This window comes from Plectropomus leopardus, chromosome 9, assembly GCF_026936395.1.
Source record: "Plectropomus leopardus strain MGB_pleo_1.0 chromosome 9, ASM2693639v1, whole genome shotgun sequence".
Lineage (NCBI taxonomy): Eukaryota > Metazoa > Chordata > Actinopteri > Perciformes > Serranidae > Plectropomus > Plectropomus leopardus.
The window spans coordinates 20,314,315-20,332,641 of record NC_142184.1 but is presented as its reverse complement, the minus strand read 5'-3'; the positions used below and the strand labels follow the sequence as shown (position 1 = coordinate 20,332,641).

Here is an 18,327-nt window from a genome sequence, read left to right as displayed (position 1 = left end):
AAATTTAAAATGATGATAACCACACTGCGACAGACCTGGAAGGACTTGATGAAGGTCCACAGCAGGTTACGGATGCCCTCAGAACGGTTCAGTAATTTAACCAGACGCATGACACGGAAGAGTCGGAAAAACGTGATGGAAACGGAGGCATTTTCAGACGCCTAGGGACAAAAAAGAAGTGGAGGATTTGAAAGGGAGGAAAACATAAACAAAGAAAAATAATGCTGGTTTTAAATTTAATTTAGGCTTACCGCAATTGCTTGCATAGGATTTGTCTCCTGCACAATACAGATGAAAGACAACATACTGTAGTTACATGAGTTATTTTCAATAGAGGTTAAGTAATAAAAAGCACATAGAAGAAATCCCATTAACCTGATAAAACTGGTTGATGGGAAATTTCACCCGAAGATTAAAATTACATATTTTTCTTCTTATCTGTAGTGCTTTTTATAAATGTAGATTGTTTTGGTGTGAGTTACCCAGTGTTGGAGATATCAGCTGTAGAGATGTCTGACAAGACTACATGTGCCTTGTGACATCAACATGCAAAAAATTTTTAAAAAATAAATAAATTAAAAAGTGAAAAAAATAAAATTGAAAAACAGCAATGTCCGCTTCCAGAAATCACAAGACTAAAGATAACCCTGATCTTTTAGAAATTTTTTGTTTTCTCCCTAATAACGCAGGCCACCAGTATCAGCTGTGCATTTACTCATTGATGAAAGGCTTGTGCTAATGACAACGCAAAATGTAAACATTAACAGCGTCCTCTTGGCTGAGCTGTAACATTAACTAGATTAGCTAGCTAATTCGGTAGAAAGGAAATAGTTACTACATGGAAACTGCTCTCAATAAAGTCTGTGGATTATTATGAATAAGTCGAGTGCCATCTAGTTTAATTAGCCTATATTCCACAGAAGGCAGACATCTCTGTGGCTGATATCTCCAACAGTCAGCAACTCATACCAAAAATATCTAAATTGATAAATAGCACTACAGATAAGAATAAGCATGTGCATTTTTAATTTTGGGGTAAACTGTTCCTTTAAGGTATGACTTAAAATCACAAATCAGGGTTTATATTAGAGACATTTACTCCTTTGATGTTACAAAGCCTCCAGATCTTAGTTGCAGAAAACTAGAGGAACAACTACAATTTGTAACTCATGCAAAATAAACAAAGACAAATTTACAGTTTCCAATCAGTCAAGCCACCATTCATACTTTCTGTGCTGATATATTCAGTGTTGAGCCCTGAGTATCAACTATTTGAGCCATACTGGAACACAATATATCAGACACCTTGAGATGTAATCTTACATTTGCTCTGTAAGATTATACAGACAGCAGAAATGCATTTATTTCACCAGCAGATTGAGCCGCACACGGTTCAGTACAGCAGCATTACAGTTTAGTAGGGAACATGGTGGAGTGTTCACACAGCAAGGCTCATGCAGCAACGCAGTGCAAGTGAAGATCAGATATTTACAGCACAGCCATGGAGACAGTATAGTCCTCCACTGGCGGCCAGGGCGGTCTGTGGATAGACAAGTGAGGACAGGAGTGAGGTGCATGGAGGACAGAGACATTGAGAGTGAAAATAAGCAAAAGAAGAGAAAGAAAAGGAGGAATAGGAGTTACAGAAGAAAAAGCAGGATGTGAAATTGGATAGAGAAAACAAACTGCCACAGGCTTGTGTTTGTGGATGAAAAAGGGGAGGACAGTGCAGTGCAACAGTGGAGAGAAACAGTAGTGACTAGCCAAATAAGACATTGGGTTTGTGTAGCATAACCACATAAATTAACACTAAAATTTACTGAAATTGTGCTCTTTTTTAAATTAAAGTGCTCAGAAAACACACAAACATCAAATATCAGGAAAAATTGTAATGGATAATTGGGGGAATAATAGAGAGTTTGATGGTTTGGTGATGGAAATGGCGATGCTTCTGAAGTTGCACTAAGCACTGAAAGTTGGAGTAGGAATGGCCATCAACAGTACTGACCACATCCTGTGTGCTAGTTCTGCTGGTACCAATCAGCTCTTGGGCCACATTAATATGTGTCTGTGTCAGAGCATTGAATAAAAACATGAAGTCATTTAAAATCAAATCATACTTGACTGGGAACATCTCATTATAAAAAGACTCCAGGGACTTTCTAATACAGCAACCACAGCATCTGAAAACCGTGGAATTCATTAGAACAGATTAAAAAATATATCATTCATACTCACATCGACTTCGCTCAGGATGACGTCAACAACACTACCGACAACGATGATGAAGTCAAAGACGTTCCAGGGGTCTCCAAAGTAGCCCTGCACAGACAGTTAAAGCATTAGTGACTCACTAGGACACTGAATGTGTGGATAACCATTTTAACCACAGAGCATCAAGCCGTTACCCTCGCTTTGAAGGCCATGAGCTTGAGAATCATCTCCACAGTGAAGAGCACAGTGAAGATCAGGTTCAGAGTGTCTGACAGCTTGGTCACATGGTCCGACTGGTTGCAGTGCTGTTAAAGGGGAAAGCAAATCTCAGCATGTCACAAACTATTAATTTGATGTAGTATTATACAAAAAATGTAGTTTTATGAATGATGATAACATATAACTTAAAGTAAATGCTAAGATTAATAATTATCGTAAAACTTTAAAAATTGGATCTCATCCCCTCAGTGTATCATCTGGTCCTCTTTTACCACAGTTATATAAACAGTATTGTTTTCTGAAAATTTAGAGGCAACGTTTTTTTAAATGAACTTACACAAAAATATATAGGGCACCCTGCATTAATGTGCTCTTAATCCCCCCAATATTAATTAGTCTGGAATTTTGTGGGACAATTGTAATGTCCCATATTCTAATTTTCAAGTTTTCTATTTGCTCATTAACTAAATGTTGTAACCAACACTGACCACCTCAGATTTTGGCACCACAATACATACACACATCTAAAGACACTCAATATTGACACTGAATATTTCTGTCAGCACCTTCATTACAATATCAATAATTTTAGGTTGCAACATGACCTTAATTTACATACCTGCATCCCCAGACACAAGGTGTTAAGCATAATTAGGAAGAACATGAGGTATTCAAAGTAGCAGGAGGTGACGATGTACCAGACTCTGTACTGGTACGGGTTTTTGGGGATGTAGCACCTCAGAGGTCGGGCTTTCAGGGCGTACTGCACACATTGACGCTACAGGGGAAGCAGAAGGTGGATAAAAGAAAAAATGATTCAACACTTGATGTTTTAGATTTTACTGGGAGTAATTGAACTCTCTCACAGTCTTAATTTTTTATCTCTGAGTGTCTAAGCGTACCTGGTTCTTGTCCAGCTCACAGTCCTTATACTCCTCCTCACCCTGCTCCTGGAAAGTGACAATGACAAAGCCTACAAAGATGTTCATCATGAAGAAGGCGATGAGGATGATGTAGATGATGAAGAAGATGGAGACATCCACGCGATTATTAAAGACAGGGCCCTGGTCTTCTTCAGCTGAATCAATGGCTCTGTATAACAGTCTGGGAACAAATAGAGTGATGTTCACAGTCGAGGGGGAAATTGGCAGGACACAGATCAAAGATCATAGATACCGCAAGGCTAATTTGTATGGATGAAATGTATAATTCAGTGAATTAAAAAGGATTTATTGCTTCTATTACCATCTCTAGCTCCGGGAAATAGAATTACTTCCAACTCAATATCCACGTAATACAATATTCTGTCTTCTAACTCAATCAAAAGGATAGGATAAAAAAAATGAAATTCATAAAATCAAAATTTATTCCATGCTTACTTTGGCCAGCCCTCAAATGTAGAGACAGTGAAGAGAGCCAGCATGCCATAGAGCACATTGTCAAAGTTGAAGTCACTGTTGAGCCATTCTCTCTTAGCCAACACTTCATCTTGTAGGGAATTCTCTATGTGCTTCACATACAATCCCCTGAAAGCAGACACAAAGAATGATCACTCGAAATAACACTATACTTTTTATAGATGAAATCTATGACGTGTGAAAGATGTTTTCCTTACTGGCATTCCTCCTCTGTTATTTTCGACACATCTGTGCAGCTATAGAATTTACCCTGGGAGGGAAAGGATTAGTGACACATTTATTACATCAGCAGCAAAACATCTCTACTTACAGTAGACTAATCTGGAAATATGACCTACACTATACATGGTGTCAACATCATCATTTAAAAAGTTACCTTGAAGAGTTGCACTCCTATACAGGCAAACATGAAATTCAGCAGCATGGTGACCAGGACGATGTTGCCGATGGTTTTGATGGCCACAAACACGCACTGGACCACATGCTGTCATCAAAAACAAACAATGTCCACTTAATACTGTTAATACATATAGAAAAGATAGAGTCTGTACACTAGTTATTGCTTCCATTAATGTTTTTTCACATACCACCGAGGTGATGTTTTGAATGTCAAGCTCTTCAGCAGGATCTGACTGGAGCAGTGACTAGCAGTAACTGACTCTATCTTACCATCTTCTATCAAGCACCTAGTATTTATCATGGGGTTTTTTTTGTTCTGTTTTTTTTACTTTTTAGTAACTTTTTACACTTATAGAGAATAAAACTTTACATTAAAAAAAGTTGAAAAGCTTATGAAATACAATGCATTGCTAAAGAAGAGAGAGCTTTCTTGGCTTATTTGCTCATTAACATTTACTAAAAAGCAGTGTCTTGTGTGGTCCCTGTCACTTTTAAGATGTGACATGGCCAAAGAGGTCGTTCTATCAAATATTTCACAAAAACAGAAGGCTGAAGGCCGACAACTATAAGTATGTATTTCATTATGTGTTGTACCTTTAACCCCTTGGCTCTGTTGATGGCCCTGAGAGGCCTCAGTACCCTCAGCACCCTGAGAATCTTCACCACAGAGATAGCGCTGGATCTGCGTACAACACATGACAAAAAGCAGCCTTGATATGTGCATCTGGAAAAACTAACATTTGTGCTAGGACAAAAACAAAACCCTAAGTATTAAATATCTAATATGGCAATCTCAAAATGTTTACTCACTCCATCCCCATAGACAGCAGAGAGACTCCGACCACAATCAGATCAAGAATGTTGAAGGAGTTACGGCAGAAGGAGCCCTCGTGCATAAAAGCTCCATATACTGTCATCTGTCAGTGAGATACATCAGTCACACACAGAATACTGAAACAAACAGATTTATATTTGAGCTTCTTTTTAGAGAGAGGAACATGTATTGCATTAAATGTAAATATTAAAAGTAGTCAATAATTCAACTTAAATGAAAATATATCTGCCTCTATATCTAATATCATTACTTTTTTAGGCACAATGCCCCAACCCACTCATTCCAGCTTCTGAAATAAGAGCATTTTCTTCGTTTTTAAAAAAAAAATTTAGAAAATATCAGTCGGACTAAACAAGACATTTGAATATGACTCCTTGGGCTCTATCAAACAGATGTGGGTATTTTTTAAAACTTTTTTTTCCTGACAGTTTTAAAGAGAAAATTATTAGTCCAGTTATCAATAAAATTACCAACAAATTTATTGCTTATAAAAATATTTGTTATCTGCAGCCCTACTGTTGATTATGTTATGAATTCATTTCCACCACAAAATATACAGAACATTACCTTCAGTACAATCTCAATGGTGAACACAGTTGTAAAGACAATGTCAGCATAGGCCAAGATCTGGAGGAAAAACAAAAAGTTTATTAAATTTGGCCTTCTTTTAGCATTAGTGTCCAATATGTAGTGGTAGATGTAATGGTCACCTGGTTTCTGTAGGACTTGGGATCGATGGGGTCCTCAGCTGCCAGGGAGATGGAGGAGAGCAGGATGAACAGTAGGATCAAATTGGTGAAGGAAGAGGCGTTGATGATCTTGTAGCACAGTTTACGGAACCTGGATACAAACAAATGTGAAAGGAGATAAAGTTGTCACTGAGTTCAATTGATCCATTGTTGTATTTTTAAGTAACAGTATGAGAAAACACTGAAAATTATCCACTCTGTTATTCTAAGGTGGGAATGTCTGGGTCTTACTTGTTCTGAGGGCCAAAAATGAAAAAGGAGCTGGCTTCGGGCAATGGAACAGCTTCTTCCTTCAGCTGCAGGTCGGCCATTGGTCTGGGACGAGGACTGATGGGGATTTCAGGTTCTACCTCCTCATCATCACCTACGGTGTGGAAGAAAATACAATTTAGCAGAGTAAATTGAACACATTTAAAAAAAAAGAGGAATCACTGTATACTGAATTGTGTTACAGACTTTATATGGTCGTCGTAAGAGTGGTGTTAAAAAAAGCTTAGCTTTAGACTATGCTATAAGCTCAGCCGTGTCTAATAATAATAAGGGTTACTATACTTAAACTGTAACATCGCCAAGAAAGCAGTACTGGTAAACAGCCAATGTAATGAATATGAACTCCTGTGATCAGTGACCTACTTCTGCCACAACTACATCGCAGAGAAATGTAAGAGGTTTAAGAGATAGAGACGCAAGAAAAGCAAAGGTTTAGAGTTTGTTACCTGGGAAGTCATCAGGTGGGAATGGGTCTTTCACTTCATTGACATTAGACTCAAACTCGTCAATTTTGAGCTGGAAAAAAAAGATTTTATAGCTACTTATGCTCCTGATTAACACATCATTGCCAAAAGTAAATGTGTGATGTGATATCAGATACAACACTAACCTTGGCTGTGGTGGGCATGCCCTCCATTTTGGCTCTCTGATCTGCCAGTTTCTTAGCCATCCTCTCCCTCTCCTCGTCAGTCTTGTCAGGCATTTTGGACCTGGAGGAGAAAAACAGAAAGGAAATGGGGTAGTGTTTAGCTATAAGAAGACAGAGCAGATCATCTCATTTAGATTAAGTATTCTTTTATTGACCTTAGCATCTTTCTCCTCAACTTCTCCTCTGCCTTTTCTTTCTGAGCTGAAGTCAGACTCTCAGCCTCTGCCAGGTTGTCAACAGCGATGGCCAAGAAGACATTGAGGAGGATATCTGATTCCCCAGAGCTGAGGAAAACAAAAACCTTGACTTTTTAAAAACATTTATGCTATACAAATTTTTGTCAATCTAGCAGCATAGCACTATTTGTGGCAGTGTTAGTCCAATGGTCAGTCCATTGGTTGGCCAACCACTTTGGTCCAGACTGAAATATATCAACAACTATTGGATGTATTGCCATGAAACCTTTCACAGACATTTATGATCCCTTGAAAATTTATCCAATGGCATCACTAAGCAGGTGGAAATTTTCACGAATCATTAAACTGGGTGGATCGGAACAAAATTTTATCCAAAAAATGCATGGGTCACAGATAATGTATCCTTTATATCCTGCAAAACCAGAGGCATTTCTGTTGGCCTCAGCTATATAATGGTTAAGTGCTGATTAACAAATGTTAGCAGGATAACATGCTTAGCTTAGCTGGTAGGAAGCCTGTAGACTCTTTTTCAGTTTACTTTCAGCATGTACTACAGCTGCCCTTACGTAAGTACTCTTGAATTCAGTTCATTTGCAATTTAAACATTATCACTTAATGTTAACTTGTAGACAAAACAAAGTGCCATTTTGTCAGAGTTGGAGGTCAGCCCAGAGAGCTCTGCTGTTGTTACTTTGCAATGTAGACTATGTAGTTTTAACATTTAAGTTTTAACTGTGTACATTTTAGATTTTTTTGACTGATTAATCAATTATAATCTTTTCAGCTTCTATCAGCTGTCAATAAGATATCTTTTGTCACTGCACAGAGGATTATGGGTCAGAATAGCCATTAAAGCATGCTAGCTTTGATACTGCAAAATGTGATCAGATGCAGTAGAACATCTTGGTATTTTTGACGTACTGTATTTGACATACTGTGCATGAAGGCATACTTAATCCATTCCTAGCATACTAAGTAGCATGGTATAATGGGTATTGGAATGCACTGTTGGTCTTGTTTAATCCCAGAAGACACTGTCAGTTTTTTTTGAAGGATACAGTTTCCACAGACAAAGAGGATGATAAAGTAGATGGCGACCAGAATGCCAGGAAAGACAGGCCCTCCATAAGCCATAATGCCATTGTTCATTATTGTGGTCCAGTCCTCTCCTGTCAGGATCTGAGAGAAAGACAGTGATTAATTCACGTCAGGCATTAAAGGATGAGGGAGATGCTGCTACTGTGAATGCACTTGATATACGCTCTGGCAAGAAAGGTTTGATAAAATCAAAGCAGACACTGCTACAAGTTAAAAAGCAGAACATCTTTGAATTAGTGTCCAGCCTCACCTGAAACACACTGATGAGGGCCTGAGGGAAATTGTCAAAGTTACTGCGTCTGGGTCTGTGGTCAGCAAAGTTGAATTTCCCCCCAAACACCTGCATGCCCAGGAGTGAGAAAATGACGATGAAGAGGAAGAGAAGAAGGAGCAGGGAAGCGATGGAGCGTACAGAGTTAAGGAGAGAGGCCACAAGATTACTCAAAGAGGTCCAGTACCTGCAAAACAGTTGGAAGGAGAGAGGTCGTAAATGACATTAAATTATCATCTTATTAAAAGGAATGGCTCATCCAGCAAAAAAACATTTGTACATCAATGATTTACCACGTTATGTTCAATTCTACATTCAATTTGTGTAGAAAAGCTTGTTTTTTCTCGCATGCCTGCAGTGAATGAAAAATCAAAAAAATTGAGGAAATTTTGATCAGTTGAAGACATATGGGTCTGTGTTTCACAACAGCAAAACAATATCAAAACATCCATTTATACACTCACACAACTTATGCAGTGTTGCATAAATGAGTATTCTCATTTATGCAGCTGTATGCTCAGTTCTTCCCAGATTTTTGAATTTTTTTAGGTGGCTTTAAACTAATTACTGAAGGCAGAGTTTGCTCAGCGCCATTTGATTATATGTATGTGATGCGGCAGTCTTCTACCCCGAAGTTGGTGTAAATAAACGGTTGTGATTGTGATGCAGCCTATATTAGACTGTAAAAATAATATAAGTTTATTCCAACTAGCTGAAAGGGGGCATATTTCCACCATCTGTCAGGCATACCTCTGTCAATAAATCAATTCTTCCCTAATGCTTGTATACCAGGACAAGGACAGTAGTCCAATTAAATGGCCTAATCGAACTATAACTGTACCTCGACTAAACTGTGCATGTAAACGTACTGACTGTTTTTTTTTGTTGTTGTTGTTTTTTTAAGATATTTTTTGGGTGTTTTTGCCTTTAATTGATAGGACAGCAGAAGTGTTAAGGGGGAAGAGAGAGGTGGGGTGACATGCAGCAAAAGGCTGAGGCTGGAATCGAACCTGCAGCCGCTGCAGCGAGGACACAGCCTCTATACATGGGACGCCTGCTCTATCCACTGAGCCACCAGGCGCCCTGACTGTTTTTGTCAGTGCAGTCCAGCTTTGAAGAGCAGAGATCAGTTTCACTTTAACTTGAGTTACCCGTTGGAAAGTGCTGAGGATATGACTGGATAAATGAGACTTGGATTATACTGTCTGAGTTATGTGAGAGCTTGTAAACGGATACTTTGATAAAGTTTTGCTGTTGTTAAATGTGAACCACTATGATTTCAAGTCATCAAGATTTTTTGGGATTCTTCGTTCAGCGGAGGCATGCAAGACAAATGTTTTCGTAACAAATTCAATATAACATGGGGTGAGTTGGGGATATACAAATGATCATTTGGGGAATGAAATATTCCTTCAGTGCAACACTACCCTCTGAGGGGACGTGACTTACTTTGTGACTTTAAGGATCCTCAGCAGTCGGATACACCTGAGCACAGAGAAACCCAGGGGAGTCACGGCTCCTGCAGAGAGCATGATCATCTCCAGGATACCACATAGCACCACAAAGAAGTCAAACCGGTTAAACAGAGACATAAAATATGCTCTGGGACCCAGAGCGTACATCTTCACAAACATCTCGATGACAAACAGCACCAGCAGCACACGACTGGCCACATCTGTTGAGATGAGAGAAGAGAGAGATGAATGGCTGAAACAGAGAGGTATAGAATTTTTCTACATTTTTTATTCACATTGATAAATATATTAATCAATAACCTTGAAGGGAAGTGAGCCAATCAGGCTGGTGGTGGTGCTCAGTTGCTATGGTCAGGGTGTTGAGGAAGACGAGGAACATCACTATCCAATAAAAGCCCTTGGTTTTCACATACACCAGGCACTTCATCCTAATAAAGCGGTTCCAGCGGCGGCCCAGCCGGCTAAACACAAAAATAATCCTGACTTACTGTGCTGACTCACCATGAATATTGCATTTGAACAACTACGCATTTACAAAAGTGCACACTCACTAGTAGTAGACGATTTTACTCTTGCCTTCCAGGTCATACAGGCTGTCTGCGTCAGAGTCACTTGTTAAAGGAAGGAGTCCTGAAAAAGAGAATAACAGTTGTAATTTGATAGTATTTCTACATGAGATGGATGCAAACCTATTTCTTATAGTGCTGACCTTTGCCCTCTCTGTCGGCATCCAGGACTTCGGCGTGAGTGATCCATTCCATGTATCCATGCAGATCTTCATCCAGCTGCTGACGCTCTCGTAACTTCTGGAACTCTCCACGTGACCTAGCTTTCTCTCGCTCCTTGGTAAACTCACTAAGGGAAAGATGTAAAACAGTACATGTGTTTTTGTGTTGTTTTTTTGTTTATGTGAAAAGGCAAGATGAAGAGAGTAGAAAGGACAGAAGTTGTCTTACCCGCTGAGCACACCCAGAACCAGATTGAGCACAAAGAAGGAACCAATCAGAATGAGGGGAACAAAGTAGACCCAGGGCCATTCATTTCCTATGGCATCATTGATCTAGAAACACGACTCTCAGTCAGCCACAAACAATTCTTTTAGATTAACTTCACACTTAATACATTTACTAAAGCTATAGTTATGTACAAATTTAAGGTACTTATATTTTAGTTGAAACAATTAACCCATCAATCAATTATTTGTTTTAGATTTTTCTGTATTATCTACTTTTACTTATAATGTTTTATGTACATTTTCCTGATTATACTCTCTTACTTTTAATTGAGAAATGTTCAAATGTTAACAGTTGCAAAGGTTTTAGTGACAAGAGCATAAATTTGCAAATCCTGAAATTGAAAAACAACTGAGATGATATTCAAGCAGTCACTGACCCAGTAGAGTACTTTGGTCCATCCTTCCATGGTGATACACTGGTAGACTGTGAGCATGGCAAAACCAATGTTGTCAAAGTGAGTGATGCCATTGTTGGGACCTTCCCAGCCTGGCCGACACTCAGAGCCATTGATCATGCAGCGGCGTCCATTACCAGCCTGAGCACAGGGTGCAGGCATCTCACCTTCTGCTGTGGCATAGATATCTGCGTGCACAAGAGATGTATCATTTTAACGTAGCTTCACAGAAATATAACTGGTAATACATCCAGGTAAGACTATAAATGTCTGATTGTGCCTCTATACGTACTTGTGCCAGTATAATAACAGGTTTTATGCATTTTGCACTTGAAGAGCTCCAGTCCCATGATGGCATAGATGGTGACCAGTAAAAAGACCAGCAGAGCGATGTGCAGCAGAGGCAGCATGGCTTTAAGGATGGAGTTCATCACCACCTGCAGGCCTGAAAGTGAATGGTAAAACCAGAGCATTACATCAGCACAGTATCTGTGCAGTCTCTCCGGAAAGCTTTCCTCACATAAACAATATTTCCACATTAATCACACAGTTGGGCATAGATCTAAAGTTTTTCGGCAGTATGTCTGGAGTACAGAGGAGGCTCTTACTGGGAACTCCAGAGACGAGACGTAAAGGCCGCAGCACTCTGAAGGCTCTCAGTGCCTTCATGTCAAACCCCCCACCTTTCTCCATTGGCACACCTGCTATCTTATTAATGGTATCCAAAGCAAAGGTGAAGAGACTGGAGGACAAACAAAATTAAAAACATTGGTACCCATAATCATTTGATACAAAATTAACATTCAGCGGAACAATATTTCAATTTGAAATGATCATTACACATCAGGTTTTCAACAATTAAAATTCCAGTGTCAGTGTCTTAGACATGGTAAAAGCTGGTTCTTATTTTGCAGCTAGAGATATACTCCTGCAGCTCAGACTTCATCTCACCCCATGAAGACGATGACAAAGTCCAATATGTTCCAACAGTTCCGTAAATAGGCGCCTTCGTGGAACACGAGCCCATACGCCACTATCTTCAGAAAGCACTCTAACGTGAATATGATGAGGAAGATATACTCCAAACTCTCCTGCAGCAAGACAAACACAAACCAGGAAATTACATTTTATAACATTCACAACCTTCAGGTTCAATGCTCAATAAAGAATGGGATGATTAGAGTAAACATTGGCCTTTTAGCAGCAGCTTTGGGGAATAGCAATAGATGCTGGTATTAGATGAACTCATTAGCTTTTGGAGCCTCTCAGCTAATTTTGATGCAGATTAAACACAACCTCAGATGGTTTAAACAGATGGATAGCCCATGAGTCACATTGTGATTAATGAAACACATTGCAATTTAACAAGCTTTGTCTGACAGTCTAGCACCAAGCAAGCAACAACACGCAGCTACATTTTAAATGTTCAGCTCAGAGGTGGTAAATAGATAAACATCAGGGTGGTGGAATAAAATCATCAATTTGCAGGTTAGGCCTGTATCTGTGTTTTTATCAACAGTGTCAATGTATTTAGAGACAAAGGAGGTCAACACACAACAGACAGACCGTTTCTAACATTCGCACAACAACACAATGGCCTTATTACGATCAAAACAATCCATTGCACATATTTGTTTACATAATTGTCATCATTAGATAGACTACTTTGTCTTTTGCTCTTCATTACTGACATACCAGTAAACACAAATGTTGTCAGAGATGAAGCTGGAAAATGGCAAAGAATGATAGATCTTCCGCAGGAATGCAGCCCCAACTTCATGTATCATTAAAATCAGAGAGTTCATTTGGGGTACAACATACTGTAAATGATATATGATAAGCTGTTTATTTCCCTTCGATCCTTTGGTGATGAAACCAGGTCAATATTTTTGGCTTAACCATTCAACAGCAGGCCCTAAGGCCCTAATCAATTAGAACCTCTAGGGCCAATGCATACATTTACAATAATACATGAATTATTGCTAGTATGGACAGATCTTTAAGTAAAGCGAAAACCATCTACATATATTTGCCACACACACTCTTTATATATCTGAGAACTAATTAGCTATTCTTAAATTAGATTTGATTATGCAGGAATAATAATAATAATGCAGGAATAAACATTTGATTTGATTTTTGCTAGACTTATTCATGTGTTTATTTTATTCTATTAATTTTATTTTATTCTATAATCTTAATTTTTTTAAATTATTATTATTATTATAGAAAGGTAATTTGATTTGTTCACCAAAAATGACATTGTTTATATAGAGAAGTAAACAAAAATATTAATTTTTCTTTTTTAATTATACATGCATTTAAAGACTCTCTATGAGCTCAGGCGAGATCTGGTATTTTACCTTTAACTATTAAAACTGGATGGTATATTAATCTAGAGAAAGAAAAATGGAACTGCCTAATGTGTTTTTTCAATGAAATCATTTAAAAAAAAATATTTTCTTTTAGTTTCCTACTATGTTTTTTATTGTGACCTGTGTGATGCCTTGTTTGGTGAGATGAGGTTGGATATTGATTTTGTAAAAGATACTGAGACATATAGATTGGACAGTTATCTGGAGAAGGCTTGGGAGGGGAGAAAAAAAAGCATTTTAACATGATGGCTCTTTAACAATTCATTTATAATATTTTGTTTTTTGTTGCTTGTTTATATTTTTAGTTTGTGTTGTTTTTTCTTTCCTTTTCCATGTTTTGATATGTACTATATGCAACAACCGGAAGATAGCTGTCTTATTATTTTTTTAATTGTGTCCTGTTATCCAATGGGGGATTAGGCCAAAGGAATGGCACAGAAATAAATAAAAATGAATGAATTAACTAATGAATATAGTCTGAAACTCTAATGATGTTATTCAAATTAAATGGAAAGGGGCAGCAAATGGAGCTACACTTTTATGTTGAGTATCAGTTTTACAAACCACCATATTTAATGAGTATAGGACTGTAAATTTGGTTACATGAGGCCAACATTTGTGGACTCTCTCATATCCACCTGCGTCAGCGGGGTGATGCTGCCTGGGCCGACCTACTTCTAACAGCAATTGGCGGGGGGTGAAGTTTACCAGCTCTTCTTACATCGTTCACCTCTGAGGAATGGCACAGTAAGAAGTAAGGAGGATTTGGAAGAAGGCTGGTGAGTCGGCCAAAGCAAAGATACTAAAAAAAATGGGGTCACTTTCAGGTCCAAAAAACTGATGACTGGATGAATTTCAGTGTTGATGAGATGAGTACAAACAAGACTGATAGCTTTAACATAGTTATAAGTGGAGTTTACTGACTGAATAGTGAAAAGTGATGGCTGGCAATGTGTGCTATATACTGACATATGAGCTGGATGTCTCTCATTGACAGTGATCCACATATCAAGTCTCTCACGTAGAGCCTCTTCAATTCCATAACACCAGTGTCAATACAAATATCTCCACACTGGCAAGATGTGTATACTGTGCAAGAGCAAACATATTATTTTGCTCACTACACCACACACACACACACACTCGGATCATCCCTGGGTTTGTATTCTTTCACTTGCCCACCTCTTATGAACTACACGTATTCTCACAGCCGTGTGAACACACACTTGTGAGGTTGAGATATAATGACAACTGCAAACACATCAGCAGCATTCAGTGGTCAAACACCTGCTATCAGATAGTTTACATTTTTTTAACATGAGAGACTCATGAATCAGCTGCCATCGAGAGTGAGAGTTAATGACAACCTTTTCGTCAGATGCGTAGATTGTTCTTGACTGTATTGTTTTTTTTTTTGTTTGTTTGTTTACTGTGTGTACATTTTATGCAGACTGATCTGTTTTTGTTTCGTCTTGAATGTTTTATCTTTATTGATTTGATCCAGGTGTGTATGGTGAACATGGGGCGGAAAGTAGAAATATCCATGTTTAATATTAAGTTTATTGAAAAACTATAAATTGGATTTGATAAGTATCCAATTACTCTTCCACATGAAACACTTAGGGTGTTTTCTTTATATGTCTGTTGGGTATTCTGGTTTTGTGTTAATACCTTTATTATTAACTTTTATTCATTTTGCATGTTTTTGCATAAAAATCTAATTCAAAAAGCTCAGTTATAAAGGGTTGTAAATCTCAACCACTTGGGGGGCATTTCAACATTTATAAAAACATACATTATAAAACATCTCTACACATCATTTTCATGCTTTTGCATGCTTTATGGTCTTCTTTATTGGCCAGTTTCTCATCAGAGAAGGATAAACTAATCCCCGTAAGGGGATAGACTAATAGCACAGTTATTTGATGACATGTTCCTCTGCAGGCACAGATGGACTCCAAATAAAGAACTGAGTTGTGTTTGGAGGCATTTAACTGGGGCTTAGCACCCAGACTAAAGACCAGCTGAAACTCTTAGATATGACAAGTCTAATTTTCCTGGCTCAAAGCAGTCTGATTAATTTTCTCAACGCAGCTGCACAGTCATCTGCTGGTCATGGATAAATACTAGAGTAAATGAGTGAAATATTTTGTTTCTTTTCCATATCTAGTAAACCAAAGCTCCTCAGAGTCACACTTCAAAGAAACAGTTTGTGTCAACACTTAGACTCACCAAGCTTGAGTTGGTGTTATTACTATCTTCTTCAGGCATGGGCAGGAACACAGCCAAGGCAATACAGTTTGCAAAGATGGTCAGTAAGATGATGATCTCAAAGGTTCTGTGAGGGGGGAAACTCAGGATCATAACAACAACACCTGAGGAGGACCGATGAATTCTCAGAAATATACACAATATACCCAAATAATTCTTAATATTTTCAGTTAATCATGTACATGTCCAAATTCTAAAAATGAATGGGTAAGAAAAACTTTTAGCAAATAAATTGTCCATTTCTTCATCTGTGGGAGATTTCCTGTGTTTCTTGTGATGTGTTGTAACAAATCAAACAGCTCTACACACTCTGCTAACATTAACCACCTCTAAATGCTGCCTGAAACATCATCCCTACAGCAGCCCATCTGGTAGCCAGCAAAGCGGTCACAGTAAATGTAATCTTGTCTGCTGTGCTTCCTCATTCTCGTCCACAGGGGGCTCTCTGAGAGAATTCCCCTGCCAGGTCAGCATCATGTCTCCCTGTGATGCCGCAGGACAGCTGCACAGCCCAAGAATATAACCAAACCATTTAAACACAGACTACTCATCACAGAAAAGGATATTTGGTTAATATATAAGACTTTTCAAATGTGTGAATATTCATATACTTTTTAAAAGTATATTTAAAAGTACGATAAGAAGAACTTAGGGGGTTTGGTCCATTTCTGTAATTTTGCTCTTAACACAGCAGCAATGCCCTGTGTTACAGAATCACATTCCAATGTGATTAAACTGTTCCAGTAAAAGCTTATGTTGGACTGTGTTTGTGTTTAGAAAAACTGTAATTATTTTCACCATAATGTTACAAAATTCTCATTCAACTCTAAAGTCCTATGGTGACGACAGGTCACTGGATAGATATGATTAGTGCTTTCTATTTTGGATGTATAATATGTATAATCCAGGAATGGACATCAGGCTAAAAGCAGGAAACCCTCTATAGGGGCCATAACGTCACTCAGCAGCCTGCCTTGTGTTCACACAGTGCCAGCATTTCAGAGCGACTATTTCCACATTAAAAGCAGAATGTCAGCAATCAGGACACAAACAAGCGGTTTCATTAATTGTCTGCCAGACGTTAATAGATTGGGTTAAGTAAATCTACAGGTGAAAATACAAAGACTATAAACTTGACTTTGACACAGGGCTGCCACATACATAACAAAAGTCTTAACACTTAAGGGATCGCCTTAACACAGATTTGAAAGAGACTTGGCTCGGGCGTGCTTACCACAGGTGAACTACATGGCCGATAATTTGTTGGACAGCAGACACTGAATTTCTGTAGCTGACAGTGTTCTTAACCAGAATCCTACATGCTGTTATAAGTAAATAAAACCTCTTCATACTGTATATTCAGAAGTAAAACTCTTCTGTTTACAAATGCAAAAGCCTGTAAGTTGTGACTAATGTAGGCAGATGTGTATGTCCATGTGTGTTTGTGTGTGTTTGTGTGTGTGGGAGAGAGAGATAAAGGATACTTCCACTCCACAATGCTGATGCAGGCCTTGCGGAAAGGATTTTTGAGGTTGAAGAGGAAGAGGGACCTCGCAGGTCGAGGGTTTCCCCCTGTGGCCTGCAGCTTCTTCAGCTTCTCCCTCTGCTTCCTCTTCAGCTCCTCTTCATTCATGATGACCGGCTTGGCGTCTGCGGAAGCCATCTTGACACTTCCACCTGAGACAAGCTCCCAGTCCTTTAGAAATGTGTCTTCTTACTGTATAATCCCAAACTGAAGCAGTTTAAATCTCCCTGTTGTACAGGCCCCTGGGTTCCAGACCTGCCAATCCTGTGTGCGCTCCTCCGCCACCTTCTCTCCCTTCCTCTCTTCTCCCTCTGACTTGGTCTCCCTGGTCTCCCGCAGAGCCACAGGCCTCTCCTCCTGGCTGAGGGCCTCTGACAGAAAAAGCCCCTTCAGCAGGGAAAAATAACAGGAGCCCAGAGTGGCTGGAGGAGCAGTTGGCCCTGCTGTAGTTTAAATTTAGACTGTGAACCACTGACAGGCCATGCTTGGGGATGGTTAAAAGGGTTAGGGGGGTGGGGGGGTGGTGGAAGTTGTTAGATGGGAGTAGTCGAGACCAAGGGGGGGGCAGGGTAGCAGAAGCAGATGGAGAGAGATGGTTTGGGGGGCGTGCAGTAGCAGTATATCATCACTGGCCCTCTTTTTCAAAACAAACTTGGCTGATCTGCTTCTGAACACTGGAATTGAACCCCAAACTGTGAAAAAATAGAGAAGAAGGGAAAATACGTAAAGATGTTTCTCCCTCCAGTTTAACATTGTGCAGGTGGAAATGTTACTCACAGGACAAAGAAATGACCAAGAGACCACTTAAGAAAAGAAACCCAAACTTTCACATATGATACATACCGGCATCAGGGCGAGGCTGACCCAGATTGGACCAAGATCTGTTCCTCTATCAAGTCTTCTTCTGGCTAATGTCCGGTCGCAGGAGAGTGGAGCTGATGAGATGCGATTA

The 18,327-nt window shown here is 39.0% G+C and overlaps 1 protein-coding gene across 1 annotated transcript in view; it reads right to left on the bottom strand.

Moving 5' to 3' along the window:
* Positions 1-17,779, bottom strand: part of cacna1sb (calcium voltage-gated channel subunit alpha1 Sb) — a 50,254-nt gene extending 32,475 nt beyond the window's left edge. Inside the window, exons 1-31 of the mRNA XM_088082182.1 lie at positions 17,335-17,779; positions 15,812-15,917; positions 12,156-12,295; positions 11,813-11,946; positions 11,497-11,649; positions 11,187-11,392; positions 10,751-10,854; positions 10,504-10,649; positions 10,346-10,424; positions 10,095-10,255; positions 9,769-9,994; positions 8,299-8,506; positions 8,009-8,129; positions 6,909-7,023; positions 6,715-6,814; positions 6,551-6,620; positions 6,066-6,198; positions 5,796-5,925; positions 5,653-5,712; positions 5,061-5,167; positions 4,845-4,932; positions 4,228-4,335; positions 4,049-4,101; positions 3,813-3,959; positions 3,336-3,537; positions 3,053-3,211; positions 2,409-2,519; positions 2,239-2,322; positions 1,493-1,540; positions 252-278; positions 36-161 (exon numbers count right to left, since the gene is read on the bottom strand). Coding sequence (XP_087938308.1) covers positions 36-161; positions 252-278; positions 1,493-1,540; positions 2,239-2,322; positions 2,409-2,519; positions 3,053-3,211; positions 3,336-3,537; positions 3,813-3,959; positions 4,049-4,101; positions 4,228-4,335; positions 4,845-4,932; positions 5,061-5,167; positions 5,653-5,712; positions 5,796-5,925; positions 6,066-6,198; positions 6,551-6,620; positions 6,715-6,814; positions 6,909-7,023; positions 8,009-8,129; positions 8,299-8,506; positions 9,769-9,994; positions 10,095-10,255; positions 10,346-10,424; positions 10,504-10,649; positions 10,751-10,854; positions 11,187-11,392; positions 11,497-11,649; positions 11,813-11,946; positions 12,156-12,295; positions 15,812-15,917; positions 17,335-17,513 — 3,831 coding nt within the window. The 5' untranslated portion in view covers positions 17,514-17,779. The remainder of the gene's footprint in view (positions 1-35; positions 162-251; positions 279-1,492; positions 1,541-2,238; positions 2,323-2,408; positions 2,520-3,052; positions 3,212-3,335; positions 3,538-3,812; positions 3,960-4,048; positions 4,102-4,227; positions 4,336-4,844; positions 4,933-5,060; positions 5,168-5,652; positions 5,713-5,795; positions 5,926-6,065; positions 6,199-6,550; positions 6,621-6,714; positions 6,815-6,908; positions 7,024-8,008; positions 8,130-8,298; positions 8,507-9,768; positions 9,995-10,094; positions 10,256-10,345; positions 10,425-10,503; positions 10,650-10,750; positions 10,855-11,186; positions 11,393-11,496; positions 11,650-11,812; positions 11,947-12,155; positions 12,296-15,811; positions 15,918-17,334) is intronic.
* Positions 17,780-18,327: the final 548 nt, after the last annotated feature.